Source organism: Rhamphochromis sp. 'chilingali' (assembly GCF_963969265.1).
Source record: "Rhamphochromis sp. 'chilingali' genome assembly, chromosome: 14".
Lineage (NCBI taxonomy): Eukaryota > Metazoa > Chordata > Actinopteri > Cichliformes > Cichlidae > Rhamphochromis > Rhamphochromis sp. 'chilingali'.
In genome coordinates, this window is record NC_137941.1 from 20,925,759 (window position 1) to 20,943,257 (window position 17,499).

General features: G+C 41.9%; 1 protein-coding gene across 2 annotated transcripts; it reads left to right on the top strand.

Annotated features, from left to right (window-relative positions):
• Positions 1 to 6,550: 6,550 nt before the first annotated feature.
• LOC308410159 (lanC-like protein 3) lies at positions 6,551 to 17,499 on the top strand (the record flags this gene model as incomplete). Of its 2 annotated transcripts, XM_080903324.1 has the most annotated exons (5): positions 6,551 to 7,084; positions 9,354 to 9,477; positions 11,612 to 11,809; positions 11,895 to 12,102; positions 15,782 to 17,499. In XM_080903324.1, 5 exons carry the CDS (start codon positions 6,551 to 6,553, stop codon positions 15,939 to 15,941), a joined length of 1,224 nt encoding a protein of 407 aa, XP_080759450.1. In that variant the 3' UTR covers positions 15,942 to 17,499. The 2 variants fall into 2 exon arrangements, 1 of the variants encoding a protein (XP_080759450.1); XR_013974131.1 differs by lacking the exons at positions 6,551 to 7,084; positions 9,354 to 9,477; positions 11,612 to 11,809; positions 11,895 to 12,102 and adding an exon at positions 13,484 to 13,861 and having other exon boundaries at positions 15,782 to 15,920.

Sequence of the window (17,499 nt, forward strand, 5' to 3'; positions counted from 1 at the left end):
CTGTGCTGTTGTTTGACCCCTCTGCAAAAGTGCACCGCGATTTGTTTCTGATTTCCGCAGCGCTATCCGAGGCCTCTGTCTCTCGCGCTGGAGACATAGAGGGAGGCATCACTTTCTGGGGCATCAGATGGGGCCATGTTGAGCCCCAAATCATTTTCTAATATAAATGCAAATTGAGTTGTCTTGTATCAATGCAGCAGATAAGACAGATGAAAATATGCTTCTCTGAGCACGACTCGAGCCACTTTAATTTTCCAGAACTTTACTAAAAATTGCCTCAAATGTTTTTTTCAAAGAACAAAATGGCTGCAGTGTTTGGTAATTCTCCAAATTACCCCCCTTTCCGCCCAACCACAACTTCCACCCCCAGTGTGTGCATACGTTTCTGCTATTTGGAAAATGGCCATCAAAGTGCACTTGCAGTTGAACCGGGCTTTTATCTGAACTCCCAGAGAGAAACTCGCTCCAAGAAGCTGACATTAATTCCACCGCCGTAATAACTAGCTCGACCAAAAACGTTTTCTAAGCGCTGAGTGCAGCTGCATCCACTTTTGTTTTCTCTTGATGTTAAAGCAATCTCTTCTCCCGTGCGCCGTTTTAGGATAAATGCCCATAAAAAGCTTTGCCTTTGCTTAATTTGGATTTATTTCACTTCTACTTTGTCTTTTTTGGGGGGTAGAAAAGTGAAATTTAGTGGTGAAAATTTTGAATTAGTTCTATATTCATAAGATGGCCTTTACTTCCAAATTCATATCTCCTTGGCCTTCATCCTCTTTTTTTTTTATCTCTTTGCATGCAAATGGTGGCAAAAAAGAGTGGTTTCAAATTAGAACGCTCAAAGCTTTTCACCATCACAATCTCGACTCTGATAAATACTCGAATCATCTTGGAAATGGCACACAGAGGGACAAAGCTGTAATGAACAGAGTGTGTGCCTAACACCTGTGACAGCCCTGAACATTTCACATATTTCTTGTAGGTTGAATAGAGCAGATTAAAAAAGCAACAGTGCAGCTTTCTTTTAAGTCTGCATTTGCTGGGATTGCAGAAGAGTAAAAAGTGTGATAATACAGTAAATCGTGTTTTGGTAGTTTACTGCTGCAGGGCTGTTTTCCACCTCTGAACACTCACGCTGTCACTGAGAGTTAAATTGAACCTGTTGTGCTCATTTCCAACTCTGTATTTTGATTCTTAGACTCTACAGTGGCTCTGCATGACACCTGGATCAAAATAATCTTTCTGGCACTTGGACTTGACGCAGCCCCCTTGGTTAATCTTCTGAGTGAAACAAGAGGTTTTAGCTCCTGAACCTTTAAGCCAGCCTCGGTCTGATTGGCCAAACAGAAGGCGATGATGTCTACTCTCACAGATAACCGCCTGATACTGAGTGTTTGGTTTAGTATGAAGTCTTTGGATCTGTGCAGCCACACAGCTATGAAGTCAATAACTGCATGCACCCTCGCTTTTATACAGTTTATCTGAATTTCACTTCATACAGTGCACACAGAAACAAAAATAATGACACGTAAATCTTGAGTTTAAATATCATACTCATATTTACTGTTGGAACACATGAACCCTGTTTGTAGTATGCATATTTAGTTAATTTTTGTGTATTATATTCAAATTTCTTAAATTATTTCTATTCTTTCACCAGCGTTAGGGGTACCAGTTAGCTGTTGAGGTGAACTGGCATCCATAACTCTGAACTGGATAAGCAGAAGAAGATGGATGGATGGATGGATGGATGGATGGATGGATGGATGGATGGATGGATGGATGGATGGATGGATGGATGGATGGATGGATGGATGGATGGATGGATGGGCTACACCAAGCATCACAGGAGGGTGGGTAATTAATCCATTCATCTTTATAATTTAGCTTAGGTATGTAACCAGTTGTGTCTGATTATAAGTTTGAAGTAACTGTTTTTGCGTCTTTGTTTGTTTGTTTGTATTTGTTTCACCTTGTGGGTCTGAGTGGTCAAATCAGCCAGTGTTTAAGTTCCCTTTGTCTCATGTTCTTAAATTAAAGAGAAGAAGGAACAGCTCACGCCCCAATCCCACATCATCCATCAGACATTTAGGAGGCAGTTTTATGGCATGGCTGTGTATGGCTGTGAGTGGAACCAGCCTATTAGAGCTTATTGATGATGTGACTGCCGACGGAAACAGCAGGATGATGTCTGAAATGTACAGTGCAATAGTCTCTGTTCAGATTGAGCCAAATGCTGCTAAATCTCTCTGGCCAAGTGCATAGTGATGCACAGCAATGTACAAAAGCAAATCAAGGCAAAGAAATGGGATATTCTTCAATCACTAAGTCAGTTGACTGGTCTCTGCCCGACAGAGGATGCGCCACAAACAAGCTACAGCTGAAGGTGGGTGAAATCAAGATCTAGCAGAGTATCTGAACTTCAAAAATATTTGTAATTCCCAAACATTTAATGCAACATTTTTCTTAAACCCTCGAAATTACAGCTGAAAGTCTGCACTTCGATTACATCTCAATTGTTTGATTTAAATTCCACTGTGGTGACGTGTGATAGGAAAACACAACAGGTCCTCTTGAATGTTCACAAGATTGTTTTGTTAAAACTTTGGCTCTCGCTGCCAATAAAAGCTAACTAAGCAAAACTTTATTTACATTGTATTTGACTACAGACTTTGTCAGAAAAGGAATGCAATTATTCGGATAATAACATAACAAACACCTCAAAGAATTTTTTAATTGAAATTGAGAGAACTCAATCAGTGTTTGCAGAAGCACTCAGACTCTTTACTGAAGGAAAAGTACAACAATGCATTTTATATATTAACATTTTCCACCATGATCTGCTAAAAAAAAAAGAAGATTTTCTTCCTAATTAAACCAAGCGTAGCTCATTAAAAAGAAGACATTTTTCACACCAACTAGTTTTCCTTTGTATGCTGGATATTTGAATTCTTACAGAGGTTATAAATTTGTGCTCCCTCACTAATAAGCTAGTGTTCCTCCTATTTTAAATTGTGGTGTGGGTGTGAAATTTCCAGCTGGTGTGCCATTTGATTTTCTCACCTTTGTTTTGTAGAAAGTGAGCAAATGCAGTGAAATCTCTCTGTTAATTTCTGTCTTTTAATTGCTCTTTTGTGTTGTTGTTGTTTTTTCTGATCTTTTTGTATTCATTTTGTTTCTTTTGGACTTTTTCCCATACACCCTCTTGACTTTGGTTTGTTTCTCTGTGTGCATTTTGAGTCTCTGTGTAGTCACTTGGCGCCCATTATTGTGTTTGTATAATTCTGTTAGTTGATTTTACCAACCAATTCAATCTGAAGTGATTGGTGAAGCGAAGCTCCTGACCCAGTTAAGTAATCCTCTGCTCAGTGAACTCTCTGTCACAATTAACAGCGCCATGCGTCCTTCAGCACCATGGATAGCAGCCAGAGTGAGCCTGCGGGCTTTTGTCGCCACCTGCTGGTCAATATGATTAAGTGACATGAATGAGTTCACGTTGATGAACAGCAGAAGATGTTAATATTAGTTATATTGACAAACATGGAAGCAGAACACATTATGCCTCATTCCTGTACCAACCAGCATACTGGATATTTCCCAGTGGCCCCCAGGATTACAGGCCTGTGGCACTGACTTTCCATGTCATGAAGACCCTGGAAAGACTCATCCTTGACCAGTTCTGACCTATAGTCAGGCCACATCAGGATCCCCTTCAGTTCACTTACCAGCCCCACCTTGGAGATCAGGACCTGCTACGCCCATCTGGACCAGCAGGCAAGCACTTCGAGGGTCGTGTTTTGTTTTTTTTTTACTTTTCCAGCGCATTTAATACCATCAGGTCGATCCTCCTGGGTGATAAGCTGACAGCGATGCAGGTGGATGCCCCGTTTGTGTCCAGGATTGTTGATTACCTGACAGGAAGACCACAATAGGTGCATCTCCAACACTATGTTTTTGACAAGGTGATCAACAACACAGGGACACCAAAAGGGACCGTCCTCTTCCCTTCCCTCTTCACCCTCTACACCACAGACTTCAGCCACTGCACATCTTCAGATGTTTTCTCATGACTCAGCGTAGCTGTGGTTGACTCCTTTGTCACATGGTGCAAGCAGAATCATCTCCAGCTCAACGTGACAAAGACCAAAGAATTGATTGTGGACTTTATGAGGACCAGGAAACCTCTGACCTCTGTTTCAATCCACAGGGTCAACGTAGACATTGTGGAGGACTATAAATATCTCGGATTACACATAGATAATAACCTGGACTGGGTTAAAACAGCTCTGCACTTTACAGGAAGGGCCAGAGTCATCTCTGTTTTCTGAGACGGCTGTCTTTTAACATCTGTCAGTCAATGCTCAGGATTTTTTATGGGGCTGTTGTGGCCAGTGCCATCCTCTATGCTGTTACATGCTGGGGCAGCAGGTTGAGAATCGATGCCACAAGACCCAATAAACTGATCCACAAGGCCAGTAATGTTGTGGGGACAGAGCTGGACTCCTTGAGGTGGTGTCAGGGAGGCAGATGTTGTCCAACATAAGGACAATGCTAGATAATACCTCCCACCTACAATACGACATGCTAGCCAGTCACAGGAACACGTTCAGTGAGAGACTGGTATTACCCATAATGCACCACTGAACAACACAGGAAATTATTCCTGCCTGTGGCTGTCACAGTCTGGCGAGGGCAGACTGTATGAATTGAGAAAAGGACCGAAAACGCAGACTCCAAGGAACAGGGAACAAAACTTGAATGTTAACAAAAGGCGAGCCGTTTAATATGGCTGGTAGAAAAGGTACAAACAAAGGGCAAGGCAAACTGAAGCAAAATTAACACAAACCTAAACTGGGGAATCTAAACAAACAATAAGAAAAACCTAGACAAGAAACTTGGAAGCATGGCATCGGAAACATGGCGTGGACAACAGATGACCTGACAATCACACACTGAAAACAGAGGACTTAAATACACAGGAGGTGATTAGGGGAAGTGGAGACACATGAGGAAACAGCTGACTAGGATAAACATAATGATGCACAGGCAAGAGTAAAACTAACCGCATGAGCACAGAACACAAGACCCCTTTTCAAAATAAAACAGGAAACATGCAGACTTAGACACGACAACCAGAACTTGACAATGTAAGACACAGACATGAAACGCATGAAGAGCAGGGGAGATTTAACATGGTTGGAAACGGAGGGGGAAATAATAAGAACTAGAAACATGATAATAATACAAACTTGATAACATAAGACACGCAGCATGAAACACGAAGGGTGAGGGGAAGCTTAAATACAGGGGAAGAAAACACAAGGAGTCTAATAACCAAATGAACTTAGATAACCTAATGAACAAAATAAACTCAAACTTAAAACGCTGGGTCAAAAGACCCAGGACCATGACAGTGGCTCTCTCCTCCATCTAATGTACAGGACACAGTGCAGCAGTTAAACCCTTTTGCACATCCTCTAGAGTGAAATAACAAATAACATGTTTTACAGGTTAGAATAAAAATGTCAATCATATATACTCCACCTCTGCAATATTCTGGATATAATAACTGAGCTATTTTTACATTTCGGAAACTTTGTAATATAACTGTGTTATTTCGTTTAGTTCAGTCTGTTACTGTTCTTATTGTTTGGGAGCAACTGTGACCACATCATTTCCTTAGGGATTAGTAAAGTTTCCTCTTTGGAGCAATGATCCGTTCCAGATTCAGGTTTGTCATACAAAATAAATTCACAGAATATGATGGCAAATCTCTAACTGCCCAACAACATACAGCACAAAGGGTTATAGTACAATTGTATGCGCAACATGAAGCAAGCTGTTGTTTCAAAAAACTAGTTGAATTTGATCAGCTTTAACATAAGAAATTAAAATTTTACTTTTCTTTTACATATCGAGCTTGTTTATTTTATTTTATGTTACTTTGTAACTGAGATTCTGTCTTCTGTGTGGTTTTCCCTTACTGGGTTACTTTATTTTGCCATATTGTTTTGTATTCTATTGATGTATTCTACTTTATTTAAGTTTAATTATTGGTTGTGTTTATTGTAACACTTGGAAGCACCCGCAGTTATCTTAATAGGAGGAAATGCACGGGCTGCATGAAGGGTAAACTGTCTCAGAGTGGTTGATGTTCATGACCATTCAGGACTTGTGCAGACTACTAACCAATAAATACACACCTGAATGAATTTTACTGCATAGTTTCCCATTAAAATGCATCTTTAGCCTGTTTTTGTTGTGATTTACTGTTAAAAGAGGCCAAACCATTCTCTATGCTTGTTGTGGCTGTTTGCGACTCTGCTACTTCTAGAAGGACTGCTGAGAGGGTGCAAGCTGGAGGCTGACAGGCTCAGGTCCTTCCAGCCAATATGAGGCTGAGCCATCACTGCTCGCGTCCAATCAGCTGAGACCTGATGGGATTGGATTAAAGTGTTTCTCCTCTTGGATACTTTGAGTAGCTGACACGGATCTGCGTTGTCAGTGGGTCCTGCGTGCACGTCGTGCTGTCTCTATCGGCTTTTCGTCGGTGATGGAAAACACTCGCTGCTTTGCCAACCGTTTCTCCGACTACAAAGGTGCGCTGCTCCCGGGCCAGGGCGCCGAAGCTGCCGTGCCCGTCGTGGTCGCCAGCATAGATAAAATCCTTCAAACTGTTCCCATCGACCTCAGCGACTGCGACGGAGGGCTATACGATGGGCCGGCCGGGGTGGCTTACATGCTGTATCACGTCAGCGAGTTCCCGCTGTTCTCTGAGTACCGGGATGTCTACCTGAAGACGGCCAAGCAGATCATCGACATGTCGGTCAGATACGTGGATGCGGAGCCGGACAAAAACATGCGTGCCGCCTTCCTGCTCGGCGGGGCGGGCATCTACGCTGTGGCCGCTATGATCTACAAGTCCCTGGGCTTGGCTGATTTCGTGAAGCCGCTGACTAAATTCCGTAACCTGTGGGAGGTGTGCGCTCCCATCCATTTTCTGGAGTGCGGCTCGGATGAGCTGTTTGTAGGGCGGGCTGGGTACCTGTGCGCCGCCCTGGTCCTCAAACAGAAGCTGGGCATAGAGGTGAGCGCACAACAACAGCATGGCGCACTTTAAAATGATAAATCCCTCTCCGAGAATAAACTTCAGCTGCCGGAGCTGCCACTAACGAAAAACAGGTCTAAGTGTGGACTAGATTAGATAAATACGTATTCCTAATCTGAATCCAAAAGCTTGTTTACGTCAGTTTTTTCTGCAAAGGTTATTTTATAGACCGAGATTTTAAAAACACAAGTGATTCCAATTTTTATTTCGAAGCTCAAGGTGCTGTCATAACTTCCATTTCATATTGCAGTTCATTGATTTAAATACTTCTTATTAGTTTACTGATTATAAATTTTGTATGAAAATCTCTGTGGGAAAATCTCAAATTCCCACAGAAATCTTAACATTTTCCTCGGACAGTAACTAACTGGATAAATCCATCATCTCGATGAATGCTGATAAAGATTTTCTCACTAAATAAATTGTCCGATTCTTCTCACACCATTAATTATACAAAATAAAGATAAAAGCAGATAACACCACAGGGAGTCTGGGTACAAGTTTTAGGGCGTTGTGTTGAAGCGCTGTTTACGCCCACTGCTGGACAAATTGTGTGATGCACAATTTCCAAATTCCTCCAAGGTGGGGAAAAATGAGGGCGTATATAAAACTAATGTTGGCCTTGGTTCAGCGCTGGTGACTGGTCATTGCAAGTGACCAGTCACATTGTTATTAAGTCATAGCTTGACAAAAAAAATAAAATAAAATATATATATACTATTCAGCCAATAACATGGCAGCAACTCAGTGCAATTAGGCAAAGTAGACAAGGTCAAAATGACCTGCTGAAGCTCAAACCAAGCATCAGAATGGGATGATGGTATGACTACTTCAGCTGCTGATTCACTGGGATTTTCCCACACTATCATCTTTGAATGATTCCCCCCCCCCCCCCCCCCCCCCCCCCACATGTTGTTGATCAGAACTCAGAGAAGAATGGCCAGTCTACCTCAAACTCAGGAGAAGACAGAAGTAACTCAGATAACCACTTGTTAAAAATGTGTTCACATTTTCAGGTTGGATAAATTTAGGATTATGTTAGGAAGGGCATCCAGCATAAGAATCTTTCAAATGAAAGGTAACACCTTGTGACAAGGGAACAGTGGAAAGTAGCTTCATAAGGTGTCGCTGTTCCCCCTGTGAGACGTTTGGGTTACATGCCCTGAGACTGCTGAAAGAGCAGCTGTATGGGTTTCACACCTTTATCCATTAACAGGGAATTCAAGTGTGGAAAAAAGAGATGTAAAAAAAACCTTTAGTGATTTCAGAGAGAGATCTGTGAGACCAGACAGACTGGTTCAAGTGATGTCACTGGAGTCAGCACCACATGGATGTTTGAAAATGGAAAAAAAAGGTTGTTATGGAGTAGAAAAAAGTGAGTTTCCCAGACATCTGTGGCTCACTGTAGTGGATGTCTGCCTGAAGCTAACAGGTCTTAAACTTTTCGTCGTCTCAAAGTCAGTTTTTTAAACGTGTCAAAGACCTTTACATAAAATAAGTAAGTAATCACACCACTCGTGAATTCTAATGCTTGTTGAGTGCCCCAGAGATGGTGGTTACTAACAGCTGTCTAAATGAAGCTCTTGAGCAGCAGCTAGAAATTATGCAACCATGGTGCAGTTTGCAAACAGCCCTATGTTGATGCTTTGCATTTCAAAATTTCTAAAAGTGTTAGTCTGTGAGTCTTTCTCAATAAAACATTTTGGAATCATAAGCTTTTATTTCACACAGAACTCATCCCTGCAGCACTTTGTCAGCATAATATAACCAAATGTTGTGAGTCACTGGAGTTACACTGAACATGTTGTTGGTTTTGACATAAAAAGATAACAGATGAATAATCTATGTTAAACATTAAGCCTGCTTCTGCTTTAAAAGTTTTTATTCTTGTCATTATTCCTTTAAACATTCATCACGAGTCAGTCAGTGTCATTATTTTGCATGATTAGACCTGTACTTGGAAATGTTTGGGGCTGGCTTTGCTGGGGGAGGAATAGCAGCACAGGAAGCCTTTTCACTGAGCCACTGTGCATTATCAGATGCTGGGCCTGCCTGGACTGAATCAATACAACCATCATGTTTTTAATTACACCTGTGCTTCAAAATATTAAAATGTCTCCTGGGAGAAAGGTCAGTTTGCAGTGTGGGTGTGCACAACCATTAAAATGTTTAATATTTTAACGCTGCACAATGTATTTCCAATTGAGTTTTTATCTGTGTTAACTGCAGTGTGTCATTTGCTCTGCAGATTCTGAGCAAAGATCAAATCAAATCTATTTGCCAGGCCATCATCGAGTCAGGAAAACAGTATGCCAGGAAGAAGAGAAAGCCTTTCCCCCTCATGTACTCGTACTATGGAACAGAGTACCTCGGTAAGAACCACCAGCTTCGTGCAACGTTCAGTGCCCTTGTTATAAAGGTAGTGTAAATGCACAGATATCAGGATTTTTCACAGTTTCAGTCCTCTGACCACAGCAGGAGCTTCTGTTGTCACAGGACTGGTGTGTTCATGTGTGTAAAACTAACTGTCCTTTTCCTTGATGGGCATCAGAGGAAGAGACCCCTCAGGGTTGAAGTAACTTTCACATCAACAGAGTTCATAGTAAGCATAGCCCTGCTGGCCACTTTTGCATGGATACAGCAACATCTTTGAGGATGACGAGGAAGTGGAACAGTTATATTTTGAGAGATCTGTAGATTAGAAATACCTGGATGAAAATATATGCTGAAGATCCTGCATGTGTTCTCAGTTTGCCTGTCATGAGAGGTTTGCTATTGGAGGAGTTTCTTGATCGATTTGCGGTGGGCTGGGCTGCCTCAGAGAGTCTTGGTTTCCTGCATGTGTTTAGCATTATTTAGGAAGTCTCGCTCCAGGATCCCAACGAATTACATCCATGTTTGATGATTCTGTAACTTACGATTCTCATCCAACGCCAGTGCAGGAGGAAGACATTTCTTTGGTGGAGTCTGGGGTGGTGGATGGTTGGAGACAGGAGCTATGGGCCTATGATAAATGCTTTCCTACGGTAACTGATTCAGTCATGTTCACAGTGTTTTTTCACGTTGCTTTCAGGTCATTTAAACATTATATGAAAACCTGAATATTCAGTACAAAAGCGCAACAGTGCAAAAGTCTTGAGCCACCCCTCATTTCCTTATATTTATCGATTAATATGGGAAACAGCTGCAGTGATTTATTGAAACATGTGCAAACATACATGGAAATACAGTTTAAACAGCAAAAACAGATTCTGTTTAATTCTGTTAAACTTGAAAGTCAATATTTGCGATGATCACCTTTATTCTCCAGCACAGCCTGAACTCTCTCTGGAAAGCTTTCTTCTATTTTCTTTACGCAGTTTTCAGGAATAGTGCTCCGGGCTTCTTACAGGATGGATCTTGGTTCCCTTTTGTTCCATTTTCTGTCAAGATGATCCCACACAGCCATTGCCACTTTCCAGATGGTATCACACTTCAGTGTCGTGTCTTTTTATGCTTGAATGATTTATAGGTCAGTATTTAGTGGCTTATTTAAAAAAACAAGTCCTCTGAAAATGTCCAGGTACAAAGACTGGATTGAATTTGAGTGAAAAAGCAGCCAATGTCCAAAAAAGAAACCCAAACTTTTGAAAGACCTTCAGAAAGCCTAGAAAACTACTACTAAAGACCATTTTGATAATGACAAAGTCTGGCTCTTTAGAAGCAAAACAAAAAGAAATTATGAGTGACTCAAGACATTTGTACGTTACCATAGTTACTACCGTATTTTGAGTATTATGTAGTTGTTACCTATAATGTGAGAGTTTGGAAATATTGTCATTGGATGTGGAAAGCAGTTAAACTTGATGCGAATCTAAAAATGTGCAGAATCATCCAGCTATGATGTTCTTGTCAGGAGATAATCTTCTTGGATGGTTGCAAGGCTACAAAGGGTTACTCTTCTATCTCTTGTTATTTCCAGCGTCAAGCATGTCCGTATACTTGTAATTAGACCAGTGTGTAGACGTGTGTGTCTATTGTTCAGACTAGAGGACCTCCGGACAACACATGTGTTCAGATAGTCTGAAGCCTAATTACTCTATATTACTGGATCCCTTCAGTGTCTTTTTAGCTCTTTAGTACAGGTGCTGCATTCCTGCATCATGTACAGTAAATACTGTCCTGACGAAGTGATCTCTAGTTTTGAAGCATTCTATTTGTGGGCCAGATGTCATGTAGCTGACGGACACTTCCCTGTTCTTGCATCAAGTTCGGGCTGCTGATGTATTTCCTCAGTGCTGGAAAATAGGACTTTATGTCACCTATCAAAACTGTCAAATATGTACAGTGAGCTCCGGATTAGAATGGAACAAAAACAAGTCCTCCCGTTGTGCTCTGTGAGCGTTTGCGCTTTTGTGCTCTGGGTGGTGTCCGTCTGTGTGCCTGGCATGGTGTTTTCCTGCATGCCTGATTTTGTTTGTGCATGTGCGACCCTCCCCACACACCTCGCCCTCCCTCCTCTGTCAGGCGCAGCCCACGGCCTTTCATCTGTGCTGCAGATGCTGTTGAGCTACCAAGACATGCTCAGTGGGGCTGAAAAGGATCTGGTGTGGCAGAGTGTTGATTTCCTCATGAACCAGGAGCAAAACTGTAACTGGCCTGCAGAGCTGGGAGCCATCATCGAAAGGGAGAACGAGTTGGTGCACTGGTGCCACGGAGCCCCGGGTAAGCTCAGAGCTGTTAATGCCCATCATCCTGTTCCTGTCCCGTGGTTTAGAGCCCCACTGCTACACTGTCCTGTCTCTTACAGGTGTGGCGTACCTTTTTGCAAAAGCCTATCTGATCAATAAGAAGCCACAGTACTTGGATAAATGCATTAGAAGTGGAGAACTCGTATGGCAGAAAGGTCTGCTGAAGAAAGGTCCTGGGATTTGTCACGGAGTTGCAGGCAGCGCATATGTCTTCCTCCTGCTTTATCGGCTCACAGGCAACTCCAAATACATCTACCGTGCTCAGAGGCAAGAAAGCCCTCCTTTTCTGGGGAGCTGCAACAACCCAGCAAACATTTTGATATTGAATAACTGTTTTTTGTCAACATCAAGTTCGAATAAATACACTCAACAAAAATATAAACGCAACACCTTTGTTACTGCTCCCATTCCCCATGGGATGGACGTAGAGACCTAAAGCGTGTACCAGTTCCCACGAATATCCAACAACCTCGCACAGCCATTGAAGTGGAGTGGACCAACATTCCACAGGCCACAATTGACAATCTGATAGACTCCATGCGACGATGTGTTGCACTGCATGAGGCAAATGGTGGTCACACCAGATACTGACCGGTTCTGGGTCCCCAGACCCCCAATAGCGCAAAAAACTGCACATTCCAGGGTGGCCTTTTGTTGTGGGCAGTCTGAGGTACACCTGTGCACTACTCATGATGTCAGATCAGCATCCTGATGTGGCACACCTGTGAGGTGGGATGGATTATCTCAATATAGCAGATGTGCCCACTACCACACATTTGGACTGATTTGTGACCACTGTTTGGGAGGGATGGTTATATTGTGTATCTGGAATGAATTTTAGGTCTCTACGTCCATCCCATGGGGAATGGGAGCAGTAACAAAGGTGTTGCGTTTATATTTTTGTTGAGTGTAGTTTCAAAATGACAGCTGACCTGACATTGGTTTGAGGTACTTCAAACCATCAAGGCAGCTTATGTGAGAGCAGTGTGTAATTCAGGGTTTGGTAACATTAACATCTAACCATCTACAGTTTGGTTTCTGCAGGTCTACTGCATCCAGTTTCTACCAGGAAGATGATGCCAGGGTTTCAACCATGTCTGCTATTAAGAAGTGTAACATAAATGTGATTAATGGCTTTGTAAAACCAAAATAGTGGGAATATTCAGGCTGTATTCAGCATTATCTGGTGTGTGTAAAATTGCTGGTGATTTAAAGGAAATGCTTAAAATTTTGAGAACTTTTGCTTGTCAAGAATTAGATGAGTAAATTGACACAATGGTCCTGTCTTCGTGTCTATTTGAAGCTGACCGAAGACAGTTAGCATAATGTAGCACAGAGCTACATGGGAGGAACCAGCTAGCCTGGCCATTAAACAGTGAACTGTCATTTTTACACTTTGATTTTTGGACACATTTCAAGGGCTTTAGGGGTCCTGGCATGTGAATTATTTCACCTTTATTATATTACCTTATCAAAGCCAAGCTGTCTGCTTTGGTTTATTTGCAGTGCTAATGCTAAGCTAGGCTTCCTGGCTTTTGCTACATGTATAACACAACTAGGGTTGCCAACCGTCCCTTAAAATACGGAATCGTCCCGTATTTCGAAACAAAAGTACATGTCCCGTATTGAGCTAATAAGGGACGCACTTTGTCCCGTAATACAGTGAGAATCAAAAGTAGTCTATAAATGTTAATGGAATTAACGCTTTGTTTGAAAACATAATTCCCAGCCCCTCTCCTGCTTTGTGACCAATGAGCTGACAGCACACTTATGACAATTCGAGTATGACAATTCAGATTACCGCTCATCTCATTGGTCGAGGAAAGGTCGCTTACGGAGAAAATACCGGAAGACAACAGATGACCACAACAAGAAGCATGGCCAACAGGGGAACAAACGCCGTCACTGCGGTGCAAGTCTCGGACGACAGTACACCTAAAGCTGGGCAGACACTGTGCGATTTTTTCAGTCGCGTTATTCAGCTCCTGCTCAAACTGCACGATTGACTCGCAGGGGTTAGAAGTTGGTAGGTCACGATGCAGGTCTCACACTATACCGCCCGATGCTCTGATGCGACCTGAGTGCGCACACTGTGCCTCCATAAAATTAAGGTTATAACAGAAAATCTGTCGCTCGCTCTCTCTGTCTCTCACTCACACAGACACACCACCACCATCAACTTTGCTAAATTGCTAATGAAAAACATGATCAGGCAGCTGTGATTTAGCAGCGATGTAGATCCAACTATTTTCACGGTTGTTGTGGTCGTGATAATTTTGTGAGGCCACATCGAAAAGGCTCGGATGAGCTTTTCAAAGTTCTACAAGTTGTGCCTCCATCGCTTGTGTCCAGATCACACGCTGCACAGCCGTGCTGCTCCGTCTTTTTCACGGCGTTTACGTGTTTGCGCGCGAGCAGTGTGAGCGGCTCACGAGCGATTGATGATCGGGAGCTGGTCGTGAGGTGTTAATCACTTCTCGTTACCCCACGTATACTACACGACGCACGATGAAGGCCAAAATCGGTCCGATCACTCAAAAATCGGCTCAAAATGGGCCTAAAACCGCACAGTGTGAGCCCAGCGTTAGAGCAGCAATGTTTGTTCCCCTCAGAGAAAGGGAAGAATGGGAAAAGGAAAACACCTGGCTGGAAAAAGTTAATATGGGCATGTGCAGTGAATATCAGCGCTATGTGGCCAGAAGTGTGATAATATAATTTATTTTGTGTAATAAACGACTGCAAGGATAGATGATTACAACAAATAGATGACTAATACATAAAAGTAATACATAGATGAATAATGATGATGAGTTATGATGCGTAATCATGGGAACAAGCGGGTTTTCAAACGGGAGCAGCTGATTAGCATTAGAAAAGCTGAAATAATACCTCAGCTGAAGCCAATTGTACTAAATGCACTAAATGTGCACTGTTACAAGAATATTTTTCTTTCTATTGTTTTCTATTATTTTAAGTTAAGCAGGACAGAGTTCTTTTAAAGAAAGATTTACTTATATTCTCAAAAGTTAAGCATGACAGGCTTCTGTTTAAGAAGGAGACCTGTTTTATTGTGTTAATGTTGTCATTTTGAGCTAAAAATAAATGGCTAAATGATCATTTGTTTCACATGTGTTCATATCACAAAGAATACACATCTACTTAAATCAAATTCAAGTCAAAGGGTTAAAAAAAATAATTTCACACACAAAAAAAGAGCTAGAAAATTCACCACACTGGGAAGGGTGAAGACAACTGGGTCGCCCGGCCCTGGCCACGAGGTGTCCCTTATTTATTTTTCAGGGAGTTGGCAACCCTAAACACAACGAGTGCGGCATCAATCTTTTCTAACTCTTAAATGTTTGAAAAAAACACATTGGGCATAACAAGAATCACAAAAACTGTTTCATCACAAAAGCTTCATACATGTGGGTCATGTTTTTACATTAGCAGCAGTGACAAACACGCATTATCTACATCTACAGCAGCCGTTGTCATGTGACTTTTACACTATATGCATATCAGGTCTGTGACTTTACATGATCTGCTTGCCCTTTGCAGCAATAACATTTACAGTTGATTGTGGAATATCTTGGTAGGAAGAAATTTCACAAGACTTGTTGCAATGATGACATCCTGTTAGAGCACCATGCTTCAATGTCATGACCTCTTTTGAAACAACCTACTCTTTTACAAATGTTTGTTTAAGTTGTACTGCGTGGCTAAGTGCTTGATTTTATACACCTGTGGCACTGAAAACACCTGAAATCAAAGATTAAGAGGTGTGGCCCAATGCTTTTATCCACATTGTGTACATTTATTGTCTTAAAAGGAGGTTCAGAAACTTCAGGTGCACTCCTGATCTCTACAAGAAGTTATAGCTCAGTTCTGGACATGCTGCTTTCACATTGTGTTTTTATGTGTCTCCATTCTTGTTTTGTCCACACAGGTTTGCAGAGTTCCTCTTCACTGAGGAATTCAAGGCAGGCTCTCGCTCAGTTACCAGGATCTACAGTCTGTTCGAAGGCCTGTCGGGGACCGTTTGTTTCCTGGTCGACCTCCTGCAGCCAGACCAGTCAGAGTTCCCTCTGTTCAGTGTCTTTGTGTGAATGGACTGAAAGGTTACTGCTGTTCACTGACCTGAACAGACCCCGCCCCTTTCCCAGTGAAATCGCTAAACAACTTATAGAAACTTTAGAGTCAGGATTGATATTGTGATCAGAACGAGAGTGGAGGGATGAATGTTTTTTGTTTGGGCTTTAGATCAATATCACACAGAGGAAAGTTGCTGTAGAAAAATTGTCTTTTTTCTGCTTGAATGTTGAGCTTTGAGGCTTTATCCGATGCATGGCACTCACAAAAACATTGTCCATTGTTGTCACTAGTGATGGAGGTCTATATGAGATGTCCGTTGGGCGTATACATCAATAAATCTGTTTGGGGACAAATAACAAAAAACAAAGATGCTTCTTGTAACTCCAGATTCGTCTGGGAATCATCAAGTTTGCTTCTGTATCGTAAAAGTAATGCAGTGATAGTCGTGAATGCATCCATGGGTACAGTGCAATATTTTTAATGGTGTAAACAAATGTAGGCTAAAAACAACGCGGCCACAACTAACTCACTGACTCCGCTAACACTAAGCTGTACTTCTTGTTTACATCACCCAAAGCGCCCAGATTGTTCCGTCTGTGTTGTCGTCTGCTTTATCAGGGTCACTCTAAGAAAGGAGCCCAGCACTAAAGTACAGAGATGAGAAACTGAGATATTCTTCCAAGATGCTGCTCTCAGGTCAGAAACACACAAGCTACTTACACATAAAAGTAAAAGGCAATCACACCCCAGTCACACACAAAAAAAAGCTGCAAACAGAAAAACGAGTGTCACATAAATGCCTTTAAAATTTTTCTACCAGTTCACCAGCTCAGCGTCACATATCGCAGACCTTTGAGTTCATGTCTTTACATAATCGCAAACTATAAAGATCATCAAAGCTGGGTGGGGAGGTACAGAAGGGATGTAACTGTTTATCGACATAAAAGTAACACTTTGTTTCCGCTGTGCTGTTCTCACCCGCTGAAGCTGAGGTTACGCCTTGTACCAGTGTGACAGCCATTTGTGTTTATTAATATTTCAAAACTATGTTAGCTACTGTGTGGGTACTTTCAAAGTGATCAATATGTTGTGATTGGTTTCAACTTTTACCCTACAGATAAACAATAAGTTAGTCTGTACCTTTGTGATGGAGACGGAGGAGAAAAGAACAAAGTGTGCTGCCGATGTGAGAATTTCACTTTTCGTCCAACTCAGTCCGTTTCTTGAGGCGACTCTTTCTGTGGTGAATTTCTTGAGCTAAATGCGCAAATGAGGCTTTACAAACAAATGTCTAGCTTTCAGATATGATATCACATCTCTCAGAGAATAAGAAGGCAGAGAATACAGGAAACTGAAGATGCTTTGGGAAGCTTATATGAACATGTGGCTCATGTTGATTAAAAAAAACTGCCTGCGAATAACAGCAAACCAAAGCAGTTTCCCAACTTTAACTGAGCCGGTTGTGAAACATTTACAAGCTGTACATGTGTGCTGCTGTTTTTCATTTGCAATCCAAGCTGTTTAAAACAATACCTGCTACTGGATTATTGATACCAATAAAGTGTCCAGATG